We start from the raw sequence: 19897 nt of genomic DNA, 5'->3' as shown, positions 1-19897 counted from the left end.
GTTGGCACTGCCCCCCACCTTGAGGGGGTTAAGGAGGTGGCACTCAGGCTCTGGCTCGTCCTCTACCCAGCATCAGGGACCGGGGGTCTCAGGAGCTGGGTAGGGGGCAGATGCTCAGACAGGAGGATGATTCTCTGCTGCTGGAGAAGTCCTGGGGGCCACAATTGGTGTTTCCGGCTAGGCACAAAGGCCCCAAGCCCAGGGCAGAGTGGAACTGGCTTCCCCTCCCCAGGTGGGTAGCTTGTGGGGGTAACCTGGAGGGGAGGGGAGGTGGGGGGAGGCGCGCTGGGAGGTTTGGACTGAGAAGAGGAATTAGGTCAGGGATGCAGGTGGGTGGGCGAGACGGGAGGGCAGCGTCTGTTGCGGAGCTTCCTCCTGGCTCCAAACGCATCTCCACACTTCCCTTCCCCTCCTCCCCACTGCGGGTCCCAGGAGAATTCACCTGGTATTCCCCCTCCCCCATGCCCCCCCCAGGCGTTGCCACAGGGTGGGGGGGTGGGGGGAGGCCAGCCTCAGCTGTCTGAAGGATGGAGGGGCTGGGGAAGCAGGGCTAGGTGCCCAGACGGCCGCGTGTGTGGGAGGGGATGTCCTCAGATGCCCTCCACCCGGCAGTCCCCGCTCTGACGTGGGTGCCCCCCCTCTCCCCGCCCGGATTAGTGGCAGCTTGGCCTGACTCTCCGGGGCTCCTTCCCCCGCCCCCGCCTGCTGCCCTCCCCTGGGCCGGGGGCTGCTCTGCCCGGGGGGCACTGTGCTTGCCCAGGTAAGGGGCTCTGGGGATGGCAGGAGGGCCACCGGCTCGTGAGTGCTGCTGTGTCCGTCAGCACAAGCGTGTGTCAGCGAGCGTGTGTGTGTCAGCGCGCCAGGGGTCGGTGCGGGGCTGGGGCTGGGCCCACGCGTGGCTGGGGGTGCCGGTCAGCTTGCCTTTGTCCACGAGTCTGGCACTGTGTCCACGCGCCGTGTGGCTTCCCTTCTGTGTTTGTGTCTTCTGTGTGTCTCCTCCGCTCTGCTCCGTCCTCAGGCACAGAACAGCCGGCTACAAGGACTCCGTGGGCCTGTGGCATGGGTTCCCAAGTGGGATGGGGAACAGTTGAGGGTGGGGAAGAGGTTTTTCCTCCCACCCTGCAAGTCCCTACGAGCCCCTGGGCTTTTCAGGAGTCTGTCCCCTAGAGCCCTGCTCTAGTCCAGGGACTGGGGCCTGACAAAGCAGACATGAAAACTGGGGGTGGGGGGAATCTGTCCCCCTCCCCTGGGATAGTCCCCATCCCCTTTGGGGTTGTCAGCGATAGGCCCTCAGGGTTCTGGACTGCGCAGGCGCCCATCTTGGCCTCTTTCAGGCCCCAAGCCGCAGGAATCTCCCCCTGGCGCTCCCACAAGCTTCGGCTGCTGAGGAGGGAGGCCAGAGGACACAGATGGGGGACCACAGGCACACCCCAGCCCCTCACCTTCACCCCTGGAGCCAGCTGGAGTGAGGCCGGGCCTCAGGGCCTGGGGCCTCCAGTCCATGTTAGACCCTCTACAAGCAGCTCCCCTGGCACACTCAGGTCCCTGCCACCCCCAGGGGAGCTGGGGAGGAAGGGAGTGTTACTAACTCAGTCATGTAAACAACCCCTACCAGCCTGCTCTGCCACAGAACTGGCCTCTGGGGGGAGGCCTGGGGTGGGCTGAATCGATGCCAACATGGCCCTACTCCTGCCCAGTGCCAGCTGCTTTAGGCCCCCTCTCCTCATGACCCCACTCCTCCTCAATTGGTAGAAGGCTCCAGGTCTTTGCTCATCCTTAGGAGGAAGGCTTCTGGCTCTTCAGGGCTCCCCTCTGCAGGGATAGTGGTGTGACTTGGGACCAAGCTAGAGACATCCAGAACCCATCACTTTCATGGGATGGGAAAGAGGGGGTACAGCTTCGGTCCCAGGCAGGCCGAGGAAGGCTTCCGAAGGGGCAGGGAGGCAGGGGAGCTGAGGGTGGGAGGTGGGTGCCTGAGGGGAAGGGAAGCACCCGTTGGGCGTGTGGGTTTCTGTGTGAGTCTGAATCTGTCTGTGTGTGTTTGAATCTGTCTGTTTGTGTCTGCGCTGGAACCACCCCCGCAGAGGAGCCGGGATGCTTCCTCGGGTGGAGGGTGCCCTGCTTTTCCATTTCCTCTCCTCCTCTCTGCGCTCTCCTGGGAGCCACTCCCATGGGCGCCTCTCCAGCGCAGGGCCTGAAAGCACCAGGAACCCTGGGGATGGGGCAGACCCTCAGAGCCCGGGGTCTGGGGCCAGTGTCGGAGCTCATCCCCGCCCATGACCTCTCCAGACATTTGGCGAAATCAAGGCCCTTAGACCAGGGACATACCCAAGCCCAGGCCCTCCCAGAGGTCCTAGGCCACAACCCTTTGTGCCCTTGAACTCTGGAAGGGATTTGGGAAGAGTTTGGGGTGGAAGATGGCAAAGAGCAGCTTGGCCAGGTGAGGATGAGGCAGTGCAGACACAGGCCAGTGGGGCGTGCCGTGTGCCAGAGCTGGAGAGGACCAGGAGCCAGTGGCCCGGCAGGCACAATCCGGCTGGCGTGGGCCAGAGCGCCCATCACTGACCCGTGAGAACCCGACTGCCCCTGCCAGCTCTGGCGCTGCCCCCTCCCAGCCGCCCCACCCTAGCACCCTGGGGGGCACCCCGCCCCACCGTGGCCTGGTCCGGCCCCTCCCGCCCTTTGCTCCAGTTTCCCGGGCTTGGCACCTATAGTGGGGGTGCCGCCCGCCTGCCAGGCTCCGGGGCCGGGCCCACGGGAGGGTGGGGCAGCTGGGAAGCTGGCACGCTGCCCCGGGGGAGCCTCTCTCGGCAGGCGCCCGGGTGCCGCGGGGGGGAGGGGGAACAAAGGGCTCTTTCTCCCCGTGCGCAGCCGGTGGCATCGCCGGGGCGTTGGCGGAAGCCCCCGGGGCCCGGGAGGGGGCAGGCCCAGGCGCGGCCGCCGAATCACGGGCTCCTGTTTCCCTCAGGGTGCTGGAGGAGGAAACCGGCGGAGCAGCTTCCCCACTCTCAGTTGCGAGTCTGGCGATGGCGATCAGAGGTCCTGCTGCGCTCTCCGCCGCGCTCTACCTCCATTAGCCGCGCTGCGCGGTGCTGCGCCCTCGCCGGTGCCTCTCTCCTGGGTCTTGGGATCGGCCCCCATTCAGGCACGACCCCTTCCCCCGGCCCCTCGGCCTTTCCCCCCACTCGGCCATCTCCGACCCGGGGCGCGTGTTCCCCCCGGCCCGGCGCCTTCTCTGCCTCCGGGGGCACCCGCTCCCTAGCCCCGGCCCGGCCCTCCCCGCGGCGCAGCACGGAGTCTCGGCGTCCCATGGCGCAACCCACGGCCTCGGCCCAGAAGCTGGTGCGGCCGATCCGCGCCGTGTGCCGCATCCTGCAGATCCCGGAGTCCGACCCCTCCAACCTGCGGCCCTAGAGCGCCCCCGCCGCCCCGGGGGAAGGGGAGCGCGAGCGCGCTGAGCAGACCGAGCGGGAGAACGCGTTCTTGCTCGCCGGCCGGGAGGCCCTGGAGACGGCCCATGGGGAGCAGGCGCCCGGTGCCGGCCACGACGACCGCCACCGCCCGGGCTGCGACCGGCCGGTGAAGCCCAGGTAAGCGCCAGAAGCGCGCAGTCTGGGGACACTTGTGGCGGGGGATTTCTGAGCTGAGGCTGTGGTGCCCGCAGGGATTGAGCTCCCCAAACCCCTCTGGTTTGGGCCACCCATTCTGACACCTGAAAGTTAGGATGCCCGACGGGGCCAGACCACGGTGGAGCGGTGGCTCCAGAAAACCTGGGCGCCCTCTGCCACCGCGCCGTCACCTCCCGCCTGGGGCTTCCTCGGGCTGGCGGAGGAGACCGCGCCAAGAGAGCGCTGCCGCTCTAGTGCCACCTGTCATCCTGGTCCCTTGCACGCACGTTCAATTTTCCCTCCCTTGCCTCTCTCTGGGGCCCAGCCCGCTTTCCCCGCCTCTTTCCCTCCCCACTCCGCGCCAGGCTGAAGTTTCCGGCGGCGGTGGCGACTGCCCTGGCACTGCTGGCTGGGATAGGGCAGCTTGACCCATCCAGCTGAGGCTTCTTAATCCCCCTCCCCTGTGCTGGCGCGCTCTGCCCGCTGGGGGCCAGGGTGGAGATCCTAGCCCCAGCAGTTGTCCTGGGACTCTGCTTGAGAAGCCGATTGCTCTGGGAAGAGGCTGACTCAGGGCCGCCCAGGTGTAGGGAGAGACACAGCCAGCAGCCCTGGCAGGCAGCCCTCTCCATGACTCCAGCCTGCCAGGCCCGCACTTCCCATGGCTACAAGCCTGGCTGGGGCTCTGGGCTAGGGTCGGGCTAGTAGCACCCCCAAAACCACGGATTGCAGGTTGGGGAGAATCCTCTGAGACGTGACCCGAGTCTCAAGGGCACACTGAGGCCCAGAGGAATGACATGACTTGTCCAAGGCCATACAGCACAGGACAGTCAAGGCCAGGATCCAGCCCTTTTCCAAGTTCAGTGCCTTCCCTTTCTGTCCTCCCTTGTGGCTCCAGCAGGTTTAGAGCCCGGCAAAGCCAGGAGGTGTCCGACTAGCAATGGCAGCCTCTGCCTGAGGGGCGCTGGCCCAGGTGGCATTTGGGGAAGAGGTAATCCCCACACTGAAGGAGCAAGATGAGTCGGGCTGCATGTGAAGAGGCAGCATGGTGCCCAGTGTGGGTTGGCACGTCTTACTGTTTTGAGCTGCCTTGGTTCTGCCAGGGTGGTGCCCACTCTGTGGCAGGCTGTAAGGTGCTTGGGGCATGTGCCCTAGAAGCTCATGCTTTGATGGTTATGCTCCAGGGACCCCTCCTCTGGGAGAGCCCCATGAGGGCAGGAGAGTGATGGAGAGTACGCCCAGCTTCCTGAAGGGCACCCCAACCTGGGAGAAGACGGCCCCAGAGAACAGCATCGTGAGACAGGAGCCACGCACCCCACCTCAAGATGGCCTGCACCGTGGGCCGCTGTGTCTGGGAGAGCCTTCCCCCTTTTGGAGGGGCGTCCTGAGCACCCCAGACTCCTGGCTTACCCCTGGCTTCCCGCAGGGCACCAAGGACAATCTCCAACTTGTGGAGGGTGAGGGCACCCAGAATGGGGAGAGGAAGGCCAGCTGGCTGGGCAGCAAAGAGGGACTACGCTGGAAGGAGGCCATGCTTGCCCATCCACTGCCATTCTGCGGGCCAGCGTGCCCACCTCGCTGTGGCCCCCTGATGCCTGAGCATAGTGGCGGCCATCTCAAGAGTGACCCCGTGGCCTTCCGGCCCTGGCACTGCCCTTTCCTTCTGGAGACCAAGATCCTGGAGCGAGCCCCCTTCTGGGTGCCCACATGCTTGCCACCCTACCTAATGTCTGGCCTGCCCCCAGAGCAGCCACGTGACTGGCCCCTGGCCCCGCACCCCTGGGTATACTCTGGGGGCCAGCCCAAAGTGCCCTCTGCCTTCGGCTTAGGTGGCAAGGTGAGTTCAGGGGCAGAGAGGGTACCTGGGGCTCTGGCCTTGCAAAGTAGCTCAGTGGTCCCCAAGCTGCCCTTCTACTGTGATAAAAAGGGAACGCAGCACCAAGGTAGAGGGGTCCATCAGCCCGGAGCTGTCCCAGGCCCCACAGCCAACCCCAGCAAGCCCTGCCCTGAGAAGCTGCATCTTTAGGCCTCCCCGCCCCTCAGGTCATTGCAACCGCTGACTCACCCATTGTCTGCCCAGGATAAGGTCCTGGGAACTCTGGACTTGGAATGTATGGCTTCTCCTGGGAGGAGATGGGCGGACTGGCAAGACCACTCTATCTGAGCATGGGATGTGCAGGGAAGCCCATGGCCCGTGTCTAGGGCACCTCTCCCATAGATTACTCCCACTCCCAGGGATGAGATTTTAAAACACTTAAAACGCAGTATGGCACAGGACACCAAATGGCCTGAACAGACCCGGGATGCCATTTGGCTGTGTCCGGCGTTCACCCTTTAGTGCTGGATTTCGGGGAAGCATCAGAAATTCTGGGGGAGGATGTGGGGTTGCCAGGACAGCGGCAGGGGCGCTCCGGAGACCTAGAGCAGTGCCGTCCACTAATCAGAATGTGAGACCTTCAGTATTCTCACCATCCTTGCTTGTCAGTTCTGCCCATCCTTTTAGGCACCAGGTTCCCAAGTCAGCCCGAGCGTAACCCTTTCTCCTCCCTTTAGGGTTTTTACCACAAGGATCCAAGCATTCTCAGGTTGGCAAAGGAGCCCTTGGCAGCTGTGGAACCTGGGGTGTTGGGCTTAACCCCTGGTGGGCACCTGCAGAGAGCCGGGGAGACCGAACGCCCTTCACTGCACCCGAGGGATGGAGAGACGGGGGCTGGCCAGCAGCAGAATCTTTGCCCACTCTTCCTGGGGCAGCCAGACATTGTGCCCCGGACCCCCTGGCCCACTTGTGCCCCAGGCCTCGTTCATACTCTTGGCAATGTCTGGGCTGGGCCAGGCGGTGGGAGCCTTGGGTACCACCTGGGGCCACCAGCCACACCAAGGTGTCCCTCTCCCGAGCCGCCTGTTGCCCAGGGGGGCTGCTGCTCATCCTACCTGCCCACTAAAGATGAGGGTCTTGGCCCTTGTGGGAAGTGCCAGGAGGGCCTGGAGGGGGGTGCCAGTGGAGCCAGCGAACCCAGCGAGGAAGTGAACAAGGCCTCTGGCCCCAGGGCCTGCCCCCCAAGCCACCACACCAAGCTGAAGAAGACATGGCTCACGCGGCACTCAGAGCAGTTTGAATGTCCACGCGGCTGCCCTGAGGTTGAGGAGAAGCCGGCTGCTCGGCTCCGGGCCCTCAAGAGGGCAGGCAGCCCGGAAGTCCTGGGAGCAGTGGGCAGCCCAGCCCCCAAGCGGCCACCGGACCCTTTCCCAGGCACTGCAGGACAGGGGGCCGTGGGTTGGCAGGAGGTGCGGGACACATCAGTAGGGAACAAGGCAGACTCAGGACAGCAAGATGACCAGAGAGGTAAGGGGGCCTGGAGGGGCTGCAGGCCCTGCATGGGAGGGCACAGCTGGGGCTGGGGCTTCGCATGTTGGGGGGTCCGTAGGCTTTATGAGTGGACCACAGCTTGGATCGCAATGGCTTGCTAGGCCTTCCTCAGCATCTCCAGCCCAGAGCCTTCTAGCAAGTGGCTTCTATCGCCGTTTCCTCCCAAGCCCTGGTGTGTTGGTGACAGTATAATGACATGGGTAGGAGCATGGCTCTGGAGCCAGAGCGCCTCGTCTCTGACTTTGCTTGCTGATTGGTAGCTGTGTGACCTTGGGTGAGTTGCTTCACCTCTCTGGGCCTTAGTTACTTCATCTATAAAGTGGGGCTGAAGATGGCACCTGCCCCAGGAAGACTGCTGCAAAAGTTAAATGCTAGAATAATTCACGGCAAGAGCTTAGAATAATTCCTGGCACCCGGTGAACACTCAAGAAATGTTCACTGCAATGACTGCTTACACCACAAATCCCTGTTTGGGGATGGCCTGTCCTGAAGGATCCCTTGTCCTGGCCAGGAACGGCTGCTCTCTTGGCCAGATGGAGCTGGAGACTCAGTTTGGACTCTGCCAGTGTTATAGGGCTCTGGGTGCACCCTGGAGTCATCTGCCACACTGCGCCCCCCACGGAGGGCCCTGGCACTGCTGGCCCAGCCTCAGTTCTTCAGGAGCACTTCAGTTTTTCAGCTTCCTGGACGGCTGGGTGTGGATCAGGACTCTCCATGGCCTTGCCCAAATGCCCTTGCACCTGGCATGGGCCTGCTGTGCCCTCCCCAGCCTCTGTCCTGGCTGGGAAGTTGTTGGCCCCTTCGCCTTCGTGGGTTACTGCACCTGTGGCCTGTGTGAAAACTCTCCGGCCTTCTCACCTTCCAGCACTCTCCGTCCACGCTGGGATTGTCTCCTCCTGTCACGCAGCCAGTGGTCAGTGGCATCACCAAACCCACAGTGGAGCTATCCAAAGTCTACACTGGCTGGATCCTGTGCTTGTGTCAGGACGATCGCCCCAGCTGCCCAAAGCCTTGGGTGCAACACGCCAGACAACCTCTTCCCTCAGCAGCCGGCCCGGTGCCAGGGCATCCTCAGACTCCCTACTCAGCCTGGTGTTCGAGCCTTCTAGCTGCCTGGTCCACTCCTGCTGGTTCTGAATTAGGCTTCAGAGACCTGGGGCGAGGAGCTGGGCTGGCTCTGTGTGTGAACAGGCAGGGCACTGAGGCGGGGGATGGGGATCCCAGCAGCCCAGGAAACCCTGACTCCTCACCTCCCACATTGTCCCCTCAGGACCCCACGACGGCCAGGCCAGTCTCCAGGACGCAGGGTTTCAGGACATACCATGCCTGGCCTGCTCTGCAAAACTGGCTCCATGCCAAGGTTGTGCCCAGGCATCTGGAGAGGGAGGAGGGCGTGCCTACCACCCTCAGCAAGTGCGGAGGTGAGCCTTTGACCCTGGATGACCCCAGCGCCCTCTGGCCAGGCCTCCCTCCTCACCTTCTCCTCCCCTCTGTCCAGATCGCCTCTGGGAGGGGAGCCGCAGCCAGAGGAAGACACAGCCGCCAGCTCCAGCTCTGAGGAAGACCCAGGGTCCAGCCCTAATGGCCGGCTCAGCACGGGCCTCGCCAAGCACCTGCTCAGTGGCTTGGGAGACCGACTGTGCCGCCTGCTGCGGAGGGAGCGGGAGGCTCTTGCCTGGGCCCAGCGTGAAGGTGAGCAGGACCTCCTGGGTCTGCCTGGGGTCTGCACTGTGTGGGGAGCCCCAGGCATCCCTCCCCTGGCCCCACCCACACTGCCGGCTCCTAGACCTCAGGCAACCTCAGAAAAGCTCCTGGCCTGGGTGGGGACATCAGGAAGGTGACAAACTGGGTACGGCCCAGTTCTCTGGAAGTTTTTGGGAAAACAAGAGCGAGTGCCAAGTATCTGCAAGGCACTGGGAGGTGGGGTAGCTCCTGAGGGCTCCTGGGGTCAGGTAAAGCTCCTGGGCCTGGAGGGCTGGCAAGACCTGGCCTAAGGTTCCTCTGGCTCCAGGCGCTCACTGGGGTTGCCCTTCCCAGCAGAGAGAGTTCCTAGTAAGCACACAGCCCTGGGCTGCCGGTCAGTGTTCGGTGGAGACCCTCAGGGCTCCCTCTAGCCCCAGACAGGGCAGGCTCCTTGGCGTGTCTTCAGCCGGCTCCCTGCTGGCTCCTGCCACTCCCAGCCTGGGTTCCCGGCACACACGCCACCCATCTTTCCCTTCCCGGCTCCCTGGAGCTTGTCATCCCCTTGGGCCTTGGCACTGGCTTTCCTTCGTCTGGAATGCCCTGCTCCTCCCTGCCTACCTGCTGAATGAAAACTTACTCATCCTCTGGGGCCCTCCTGGGAAGCTCCCCCGCATTCCCATCCTCACCCTTCCCTGGCATTTTCCATCTCCAGCACCCACCTCGTGGTGCCATGGTCACTGCCGTATTTATGGGTCCATCTCCCTACCCGGAATTTGAGCACTACAAGGCAGGGCCAAGTCCTGACCACCTCTGAGTCCCCTGCGCCCAAAGGCAAGGCGTTTGTTGAATTGTACTCCATGGCACGTTTTCCACCTATCAACAAGGGCTGAGTCTGATACCTGGCTCTCAAAAAACCCCACTCCTGGCTGGGTGCGGTGGCTCACACCTGTAATCCCAGCACTTCGGGAGACCGAGGTGGGAGGATCACTTGAAACCGGGAGATGGAGGCTGCAGTGAGCTGGCATCACACCACTGCACTCCAGCCTAGGTGACAGAGTGAGACACTGTCTCAAAACAACAACAAAGCCCCTGGAGGAAGTGTCACCCAAGCATAGTTACCATTTCTGGCAGCATGTAGGGATTAGAGGGAAGGAGGTGGAGGGAAGGAGGTAGAGGAAAGAATGTGCTAGAAGTGGTGTGGATTAGTAATTCAGGGCCACTGGGGAAGTCCCTGGGGCAGGGCTGGGTGTGGGGCAGGAATGGTGGAGCCAGGGCTTCCACTGTCCCTAGAAGTGTTTGCTGGAGAGGATGGCTTCTTCGGGGAGGCTCTTGAGGGGCTGTGGAATAAGCAGGGGTTAGCTGTCAAGGAGCCTGCCTCCATTCTCTGGCGGGCGGACGCAGGGGGGTTCCATGGAAGCTACTCCCTGTTCTCCTGCCCCTGCCTGGATCCTTCTCATGTGAAGCCTTTCAATGGGGCCCGTTGCCTTCACCCTCTGACCCTGTTCCCTCTGTGGTCAGCAGGCCAGGGGCCAGCCGTGACAGAGGACAACCCGGGCATTCCACGCTGCTGCAGCCGTTGCCACCATGGACTCTTCAACACCCACTGGCGATGTCCCCGCTGCAGCCACCGGCTGTGTGTGGCCTGTGGTCGTGTGGCAGGTGCTGGGCGGACCAGGGAGAAAGCAGGTAGGAGGGGGCTAGGGGCAGGAGGGGGCCGGGGGTGGGAGGGCTGGAAGGAGCCCTCAGTGGACTGCCCCAAGGCTGTGGTCATTCATTGGCTGCCTCACCCTAAAAAGCCCCTGACCCACTGCCCAGCCGCAGTCTCAGCCACCGTGGCTCAATGCCCTTAGAACAGAAGTCCCCTCTCTGCAGATCAGAGGAGCATGCCTGCGTCCTTGACCACCCTTAAACAAAGGCGAGTGCCCTCTCTGCATCTCCCACTCTGCTCAGCTGGCATCCTTTAAAACCTGCTGTAACACCGTGCAGTGGTTATTATTGCCTTCATTTTCCAGATAAGAAAAACTCAGAGGATAAGTGACTTGTCCAGGGTCACACAGTTAGTCAAGTGTTGTAACCAGGATGCAGACTCAGGTCTTCTGGTTTTGCCCTGTTTTTTTTTCATGGTTCTCAGCTTTCTCTCCCTTGGCTCAAGCTGCCCATGGGAGAGCTTGGAATTTCCCCGTGTTCCGGAAGGCATGACCAAAAGAGCTGCAGGGTCAGATGAGCTTTAGAACATTGTCTTCCACATGGTTAGCCTGGGGACTTGCAAAGCATCTCGGCACATTAAAGGCTGTGCCTTCTACGAGCCAAGAATGTGATGTCTCTATGTGACCCAGGTTTCCAGAAAGCACAAGTTTTATGGACTATTGAGTCCCCGGATTTAGATCTCATGTCCTGACCTTCTCTGACCTTAACCTGTGATTACCTTGATTTCTGAACCTACAGCTTTTCCCTTCCTGCCCACAGGCTCTCGGGAGCAGTCCACGGAGGAGTGCACGCAGGAGGCTGGGCACGCTGCCTGTTCCCTGACGCTGACCCAGTTTGTCTCCAGCCAGGGTGAGCTGTCTTGGAGGGGTGGGGTGTGCAGAGGTTGGGTCCTGAGGGAAACCAGCTTCCTGTCTGATTGTCCCTTCCCCCCCAGTGCCATGCCCTTCTGCTTGGCAAAGCCAAGCTGCCCGGGCTGCCTGTTGGTCTACACTCACCACCAACCTCCCTCTCCTGCCCACCCCCACCCCCAGCTTTGGCAGAGCTGAGCACTGCAATGCACCAGGTCTGGGTCAAGTTTGATATCCGGGGGCACTGCCCCTGCCAAGCTGATGCCCGGGTGTGGGCCCCCGGGAATGCAGGCCAGCAGGTAAGACCCAGGGCATACCACCGGTTGGGTATCGTGCCTGCAAATGACTGACCTTTGCAGGGGTTTGCCCTCCGTCCTTTTTTTGGTGGGGATGGAAATCGAGAGAGAAGCCTGTGGAATCAGGCTAATTCCCACCTTCCCCTGGGGATCAGGAGCCATGCAGGCTCTCCAGCGCAGGCCCTCCCACCCCCATGCCCTGAAAGTCCTCACCTCCTGCCTTCCTGGAGTTCTGCCCTACTCTGTGCAGAGTCTAGTTCAGTGCCTGCCACATCACACTGGAGGAGCTTGTTGGTGTGACCATGTCCCCAGGCCATGGGTTCCTTCGGGTGGAGCATTGGCCCGCCTTCTCAGTATCCCCAGTACCTAATACCTAGCAGGCGCTCAGTGTGCATTTTGCAAAGCTTTTATGAAATTCCTGTTATTATAAAAGTCATTCATGGCCAGGCACGGTGGCTCATGCCTGTAATCCCAGCACTTTGGGAGGCTGACGCGGGCAGATCATGAGGTCAGGAGACCGAGACCATCCTGGCGAATATCATGAAACCCAGTCTCTACTAAAAACACAAAAACAAAAAAATTAGCTGAGCATGGCAGTGCATGCCTGTAGTCCCAGCTACTTGGCAGGGAGGGCAGAATTACTTAAAACCAGGAGGCAGAGGCTGCAGTGAGCAGAGATTGCACCACTGCACTCCAGCCTAGGTGACAAAGCAAGACTCCATCTCAAAAAAAAAAAAAAAAATCATTCATTCAAAAAAAAAAAAAATAGTTCATTGAATGCATTTTGGGTGCCAGACACGGTTATATACCCACTGTGGAAATTTTGGAAAACGCAGACAAGTATAAGGAAGAAAATGACGATGGCCTTAATACCACTGTTAGTTTTGATGTATTTCTTTGCAGCCATCTGTCTTAGTAGTCTGTGGACCCTACCACAGGTGGACACCAACGAGCAGTGTTTTTCCACCTGACATTATATCCTACAACATTTGGCCCCTCTAAACGTGGTTTTAGGACCGACAAGACTTCACTGTTCATTCTTGTGGCTTGTGTTGAATTGTGTCTGCCATTTTTAAATCTCTGGTTGGATGGGGGCGGGTGGATGGGTTTAACAGAAGGAATCGACACAGAAAACGCCCCCAATTCCACAACCTTCCAGCAATGGGGACACCCACAGGACCAAGAGCATCAAAGAGGGTGAGCGGCTCCTCTGGCCCCTTGGCCTGTGCAGGAGGGAGGCTGGGCCAGAGTTTGAAGGAGGAGGTGACAGGCATAAGTCTCCAGGAGCTTTAGCAACCCCCCCCAATAATCTCCACCACTCCCCTCCAGACATGCCTCCAAACACCTTCTCTGGCCAGAACCCCTCTGAACCTCTCCTTTTAGAGGTTCTGGAGCTGCCTACAGGAAGGGTAGCAGCCGGGGAGACCCAGAGCAGAGCTGAGGTGGAGGGTCCTGGTGGGGGAGACTGGACTCAGCCAAGAAGTGAGGAAAGAGCAGCATGGGCAAGGGGGCCTCACGGGGAAGGGGAGGGACCAAACGCGAAGCCCCTGACCATCTTCCTCCCGGACAGAAACCCCAGATTCCACTGAGACCCCAGCAGAGGACCGTGCCGGCCGAGGGCCCCTGCCTTGTCCTTCTCTCTGCGAACTCCTGGCCTCTACCGCAGTCAAACTCTGCTTGGGCCATGAGCGGATACACATGGCCTTTGCCCCTGTCACTCCGGCTCTGCCCAGTGTGAGTGAGGGCAGGGAGGAAGGCTGGGAGCCAGGATACTAGAGGCTGGGCTGCCCTCTCTGTGGGGCTGGGCAGGTCCTGAGCCCCTGTGCCCCTTCCTGTGTCCCTACTGCAGGACGACCGCATCACCAACATCCTGGACAGCATTATCGCGCAGGTGGTGGAACGGAAGATCCAGGAGAAGGCCCTGGGGCCGGGGCTTCGAGCTGGCCCGGGCCTGCGCAAGGGTCTGGGCCTACCACTGTCTCCAGTGCGGCCCCGGCTGCCTCTCCCAGGGGCTTTGCTATGGCTGCAGGAGCCCCGGCCTCGGGGAGGCTTCCACCTCTTTCAGGAGCACTGGAGGCAGGGCCAGGTGAGACAACCACCCCACCCCTCCCCTCCATCCCTGGCCACCCATCTGCCCCTCAGGGCCTTGGTCCCTAGACCCAGAAAGACCCAGCGGCTCCGAGGGGGCAGGAGGGCTGTCCCTCTGCTGTCCTATTGCCCTTACGACACGCTCTCGCCCGGCCCCGGCGGGCACCCTGTCCATTCTCATGGCCTCCTTCCTCTCTCTCCCCCTCACAGCCTGTGTTGGTGTCAGGGATCCAGAGGACACTGCAGAGCAACCTGTGGGGCACAGAGGCCCTTGGGGTGCTTGGAGGCCAGGTGCAGGCGCTGAGCCCCGTTGGGCCTCCCCAGCCCACCAGCCTGGGCAGCAGCACATTCTGGGAGGGCTTCTCCTGGCCTGAGCGTAAGTGACCCCAACACAGGGGAGACAGAGCTGGGAGCCCAAGCCCTAGGGACTGGGTGGCAGAGGAGACCCAGAGGATGCTGAGGGGGTGGAAGCAGGTGTTGTTGCCACTGGGGCAGGGGCTTCAGGCTGAGGAGGCCCCTCCCCGGGCCAATGGCCATCCTGTCTCTTCTTCTAGTTCGCTCAAAGTCAGACGAGGGCTCTGTCCTCCTGCTGCACCGAGCTCTGGGGGATGAGGATACCAGCAGGTGTGTCTGTCACCAAGGGCCAGACCTACCTCCCCAGCTACCACAAGCCCTGCCTCATTCTGTCCTCCCCTCCTCCTCTGCCCCCACCCCCACCCCATGGCCCTCAGTGCTCTCACATTTGCCCTGTGGGAGTTACCCCAGCAGTGGGGGGTGGCTTTGATAGGGTCTCTGGAGCCCAGGCTGGGCCTGCTGGGCATGATCCCCTCCCCCTACAGAGTGGAGAACCTAGCTGTCAGCCTGCCACTCCCAGAGTACTGCGCCCACCATGGGAAACTCAACCTGGCTTCCTACCTCCCACCGGGCCATGCCCTGTGTCCACTGGAGCCCCAGCTCTGGGCAGCCTATGGTGAGTGGCCCTCTACCTGCCCAGTCCCTACTCCCATGCCTGTCATCTCGGGGCACACAAGCATCTGTGCCAAGGCCCTGGGGCCTGAAGCGCTTCTCTGATTCCATTTTTTTTTTTTTTTTCCTGAAACAAAGTCTCACTCTGTCACCCAGGCTGGAGTGCAGTGGTATGATTTCAGCTCACTGCAACTCTGCCTCCTAGGTTCAAGCAATTCTCCTGCCTCAGCCTCCTGAGTAGCTAGGATTGCAGGCATGTGCCACCACACCAGCTAATTTTTTTTGTATTTTTAGTAGAGGCGGGGTTTCACCATGTTGGCCAGACTGGTCTCAAACTCCTGACCTCAAATGATCCACCCACCTTGGCTTCCCAAAGTGCTGGGATTACAGGCGTGAGCCACTGCGCCCGGCCTCTGATTCCATTTCTAACTGTTCTTACTCTATTGCCATACAGGTGTGAACCCACACCGGGGACACCTGGGGACCAAGAATCTCTGCGTGGAGGTGGCCGACCTGGTCAGTGTCCTGGTGCACGCTGAAGCACCAGTGCCTGCCTGGCACCAGGCACAGAAAGGTAGGTCCTCGGGCAGAGGCGGGAGCGGGGACAAGCTACAGAGGCGAGTGTCTGCAAGTGCGGGCCCTGGGCCTGCCTGATCGCACTTCCCTCTTCAGACTTCCTTTCAGGCCTGGACGGGGAGGGGCTCTGGTCTCCGGGCAGCCAGATCAGCACTGTGTGGCACGTGTTCCGGGCACAGGACGCCCAGCGTATCCGCCGCTTTCTCCAGATGGTGAGGAGGCAGCTGGGAGCCCTCCCCTTACCCCCGCCCCACCCAGCCCCAGAAGCTTGTCTAGTCCTGTCTGGCTGGGAGCCCACCCTAGTGTTTGGTCCCTGTGTGCTCATCCACCTCATGTCCTCAGGTGAGCTGCACAGACAGGTGCAGAGAAGGCAGAGGGGACCCGGGGAGCCCCTTGCCCCTTCTCTGAGCCAGAGAAGAGGCAGGCGGCTGCAGCAGGAGAGCCTGGACCTGAAGGTTTTGAAATGAGAGCACCAGCTGCCTGAGGCTGGACGTGGTGCTAGGGCCTTAGTGTCTGTTACCATCCCAGCCTCCACCGCCCCATGAGGCGGCACTGCTCCCTTCCCATTTGCAGATGAGAATGCAGAGGCTCAGTGGTAGGGCTGGTATCTGAGCTTCTGTCTGTCATGGGCTCAGGTCACTACTCTATGCTTTTCCTGGGGGCAGGCAGCTCCGCCACTTCTGAGACTCTATCCTGCTGCCCTCCTTTTGGTATCTGCACCTTGTTAGGGAAGACTGCCTGGAGGAGGTGCTCCCAGAGGGGGCTAGCAAGGAAGGGAGCTGAGGGAGGTGGAGGGAGAGAGGGGCCAGGTGAGGAGTGGGGGAAGGGGAAGGTGATGGGGTGGGCAGGAGGCAAGAAGCTTGAGGTGCAGGGGAGGAGAGAGGCCAGGGGTAAGGTGAGGGCAGCCCCATGGTTCCCAAGTCCAGCTGGGCCCTCATTATCCTGGGGAAAAGACTTCCACCAAATGTTACCCCTCGCCAAGGCACACACACAGAGATGTGCAGAGGCCAGCGTGGTGTGCCCCCCTCCCACGCACAGGCACACGTGTGCAGATGCACACACAGATGCTGCGACATGCAGAGGGCAGCACTCAGGCACACCTCCACACACAGATGGCCTCGTCCAGACTGGGTGGGGCTGGCCATGGGCAGTCCCCGTGGCCCAACCCAGTGACTCATGGAGAGGGCTGAGGGGCACATTCTCCCTGGGTGGCCTGGGAAACACTGTTCTGTGCCAGGGTGGACCTGCATCTCCAAGAGCAAGGGAATCTTGGCACCTGGCCAGGACTCCCCTGCAGTCCAAACTGCTTCACCAGCCTTCCCTTCCCCCACAGCCCCATCTTGCAGCCCTAAGCCCAGGGGCAGTGGCTGAGGTCCTTGCTACGGGTGGATTGGGCTGGTGGCTGGTTCGAGCATGATGCTGGTTTTGCAAGTCCCTGCCTGCCCTAAGAGCTCCCTGATCTGGTTGGGCTTGTGAGGCCCCCGTAGCTGTGGCTGCTGCAGAGGCCTCAGCCTGGTCCGAAAGCCTGTTCACCCTCTAGGACCAGAGCCTCCCAGCAGTCCTCCCTTTTTCTGTATCAGGGATTTTAGGGAACCTCTGATGAATGCTTTGGGTTGTCCCCCGAGGGACATACAGCTCCCTCCTCACCTGCCACTGAGCTCAGTTCTGGCCATTCCAAAGACTTCAGGTTAGGAAGTCCTGGTACAGACAGTTTATGAACTGAGATTATGTAGGACGTCTTCCTGGATTTTGCAGAAAGGGGGAGCATTGAGACAGGGAGCAGAATGGCCGAGGTCACAGAGGCTACTCAAGGCCTCCAGACCCAGAAATGCAGGGATTCAGTCTGGCCACCTGTAGGACCTTGAATTCCTTCCTTCTAAGCTCCTTCCAGCCAAATGTGTGTTCTGCCAACCTGAGCTGCCCCAGTCCCAAGCAACCCAGCCATGCCCTCCCTGCCTGTCCTTCAAGACTTGACCCTTCAGCTCTTCTCTCCACCCCTGGCCTCTGAGAAGTCTGTGTTCCATCCTCCTGCAGCCCTGCCCTTCCTGCCCCATCTCACTCATCTCCCCTTCTCTTCTTTGAGGTGTGCTCGGCTGGGGCAGGCGCCCTGGAGCCTGGCGCCCCGGGCAGCTGCTACCTGGACGCAGGGCTGCGGCGGCGCCTGCGGGAGGAGTGGGGCGTGAGCTGCTGGACCCTGCTCCAGGCCCCTGGAGAGGCCGTGCTGGTGCCTGCAGGGGCTCCCCACCAGGTGCTTCCCGGCAGGCAGGGGCTCTGCGGGGAGATCAGGATGGCAGGAGCAACCCAAGCAATGAACAATGCCGCAGGCATCCACATTCCCTCAACACCCCAGAGCCGGGCAGGGCAGGGAGTTGCATGCTGCTGTCGGGGAGATGAAATGGGGGCGCCAAGAGGATCTGAAGTCACCAAGCCCAACTGGGACTGCGCCACAGTCCAATCCTGGGCTCCTGGGCATGCTGATGCCAGGAGACTCACGGGGAACCTTTGGGGTCTCTCTGGCAGCCCTTAGGCCTGGTTTTGGCCACAGCCTTTGAGGTGTCCAGTGGTGCTTCCAAGAATCTGCTCTCTTGAGAGCCAGGCATGGGGGTGGGGTGTCATTAGAGGAAGCGAAACTCAGGGACCAGGGGGACAGGGAGAGGATGCCTGACCTTGAGCCTCGCTGACCGCCCTGTTCATTTCCCACCCCTGACACAGGTGCAGGGCCTGGTGAGCACGGTCAGCGTCACTCAGCACTTCCTCTCCCCTGAGACCTCCGCCCTCTCCGCACAGCTCTGCCACCAGGGACCCAGCCTTCCCCCTGACTGCCGCCTGCTTTATGCCCAGGTAAGTGCGGTGTGGGCCAGCAGGCGGGGTGTGCTGCCCAAGCCCCCATCTCCCCGTGCCACAGCTGCAGTGGACATAGCAGATCCCACCCTGTGCCAAACAGGTAGCCACCCTGTGCAGGGGAAGAGTATTCCTTTTGCTTACTTTGTTTTTTTTGAGACAGCGTCTTGCTCTGTCAGCCAGGCTGGAGTGCAATGGCATGATCTTGGCTCACTGCAACCTCCAATTCCCTGGTTCAAGTGATTCTCCTGCCTTAGCCTCCTGAGTAGCTGGGATTACCGGCGCCCGCCACCAAGCCTGGCTAATTTTTTTTTTTTGTATTTTTAGTAGAGGTGGGGTTTCACCATGTTGGCCAGACTGGTCTCGAACTCCTGACCTCAAATGATCCACCCACCTTGGCCTCCCAAAGTGCTGGGATTACAGGCATAAGCCACCCACCCAGCCAGAGTATTCCTTTTAAGAGGGGTGGGAGATAGCGGCGGACCCAGGAATGTCACTGAAAATTCTTTGTCCTCTCTCTTTTTCCTAGATGGATTGGGCTGTGTTCCAAGCAGTGAAGGTGGCTGTGGGGACATTACAGGAGGCCAAATAGAGGGATCCTGGGTGTCTGGGGTAGGGATGGGGACAGGTAGACCAAGTGGTCAGCCCAGGCACAACTTTAGCAGGGAATGACACTAGGGGACTTGGGGATTTCTGGACAACCCCACAAGCACCACTCTGGGCACAAGCTAGGTACCCTGTTCCCCTCCCCCTCAAGCCAACAACCACAGTGCCACCAAGCTCACACCTGTCCTTCTCAGGCTAGCACCTCCCCTGCCCTGTGCCCCTCTCCATGGTACCAGGCCCACATTGGAGGTGACTGACTTCCTCCAAAGCCCACTCCCCCAACCCAGGAGACAAACAGCCCTTCCTTGGGGTACCTTGGTAATCACTCTGGCTTAAGCAACACCTCTTCCTGCTGCTCACTCTCGCTGAGCCCGCTCTACTGCCCCGCTCCGCTTCCACCGCCGAATCCTCGCTGGGCTGGCTGCAGGCATGCTGAAGAAGGGGGCCCGACCTTCTGCCCTCCTGCCAGAAGATCTGGGGAGTGTGAGGAGAGGGTGGCATCAGGGGCTGCCCAGGCTTGGCTGAGGGAGCAGCATGGGCGATGTCACTCAGCCCCTCCCCGTCTGCCCGTTTCCCTCCTTCATGATTTCCATTAAAGTCTGTTGTTTTGTGACTGCTGCCAGTGTGGTTGGCCCTGACCCTGCAGGCCACATGGTCCAGGGAGGGACAGAGACATGGAAGTCTGCCCTAGAGTAGAGGCAAATGGAGTAGGGCGGGCCAGAGCTGGGGCCAGAGCTGGGGCCCAAGGGACAGGACACCACTGTCTGCTCTTCTTCTGGGGCCTGGGTCCCTGCCTCCCACTGAGGAGCCTTTGGGTGGGGTGGGGGGGCTGTCCCCCGAAGATGCTCTTGAGTGCAACAGCAGGCAAGGCAGAGTCCTGGGGCACAGCCGCAAGGTGACTGCCCTGTACAGGGATTCTGGAGCCCTACTCCACCCAGCAAGCTCCAGGCAGCCCCATCTCTCCCAACTACCTTGACCTGGAGATCCAGGAGTGTGGCCCAGAAGAGCACTTGCCCCAACTGTCTGCCCTTGGTGGCCATGATGCGCACCAGGCCCAGCCTGGGAATGAACCCGACTGCTTCAGATAGTGACCCCTCCTTGTCCCCGCCCCACGCCCACAGGCTTCTGGTGGCGCTGTGCCCTCTCCCTCTTCTCTTGTGTATCTCAGCCCCACAAAGAAAAATGCTCCCACTCTTGTCATACCCAATTGTTCCTGCTGTGGTTTGGGGGCTTTTTTTAAATTAAATAAAGTTTTTTATTGTAAGCAGAATATACTTGCAGAACATTCAGAAAATAAAGTCACCTTTGAGCCCA

General features: G+C 60.9%; 1 protein-coding gene across 5 annotated transcripts; it reads left to right on the top strand.

Moving 5' to 3' along the window:
• Positions 1-643: 643 nt before the first annotated feature.
• HR (HR lysine demethylase and nuclear receptor corepressor) lies at positions 644-19897 on the top strand. 5 transcript variants are annotated; one of them, XM_032288453.1, is made up of 20 exons: positions 644-760; positions 2969-3590; positions 4790-5442; positions 6159-6948; positions 8243-8393; positions 8471-8664; positions 10174-10341; positions 11122-11211; positions 11394-11509; positions 12622-12703; positions 13077-13240; positions 13356-13592; positions 13805-13970; positions 14149-14218; positions 14434-14564; positions 15015-15134; positions 15233-15348; positions 17220-17384; positions 17849-17977; positions 18507-19897. In XM_032288453.1, the coding sequence occupies exons 3-20, from the start codon at positions 4831-4833 to the stop codon at positions 18567-18569; spliced, it is 3564 nt and encodes a 1187-aa protein (XP_032144344.1). In that variant the 5' UTR covers positions 644-760; positions 2969-3590; positions 4790-4830; the 3' UTR covers positions 18570-19897. The 5 variants fall into 5 exon arrangements, with proteins under 5 accessions (XP_032144344.1, XP_032144345.1, XP_032144343.1 ...); XM_032288454.1 differs by lacking the exon at positions 644-760 and adding an exon at positions 2141-2440; XM_032288452.1 differs by lacking the exon at positions 644-760 and having other exon boundaries at positions 2833-3590.

Source organism: Sapajus apella, unplaced genomic scaffold (genome assembly GCF_009761245.1).
Source record: "Sapajus apella isolate SASKATOON/1434 unplaced genomic scaffold, GSC_monkey_1.0 scaffold21, whole genome shotgun sequence".
Classification (NCBI taxonomy): domain Eukaryota; kingdom Metazoa; phylum Chordata; class Mammalia; order Primates; family Cebidae; genus Sapajus; species Sapajus apella.
This window is presented reverse-complemented; position numbering and strand designations above follow the sequence as displayed.

Bases quoted from the DNA above. Each gene is read 5' to 3' on its own strand.
- HR (XM_032288453.1), top strand. From the start codon at position 4,831: ATGGAGAGTACGCCCAGCTTCCTGAAGGGCACCCCAACCTGGGAGAAG. The intron at 11,212-11,393 runs GTGAGCTGTCTT...CCCCACCCCCAG, and splicing joins CCAGTTTGTCTCCAGCCAGG to CTTTGGCAGAGCTGAGCACT. The intron at 17,385-17,848 runs GTGCTTCCCGGC...CCCCTGACACAG, and splicing joins CTGCAGGGGCTCCCCACCAG to GTGCAGGGCCTGGTGAGCAC.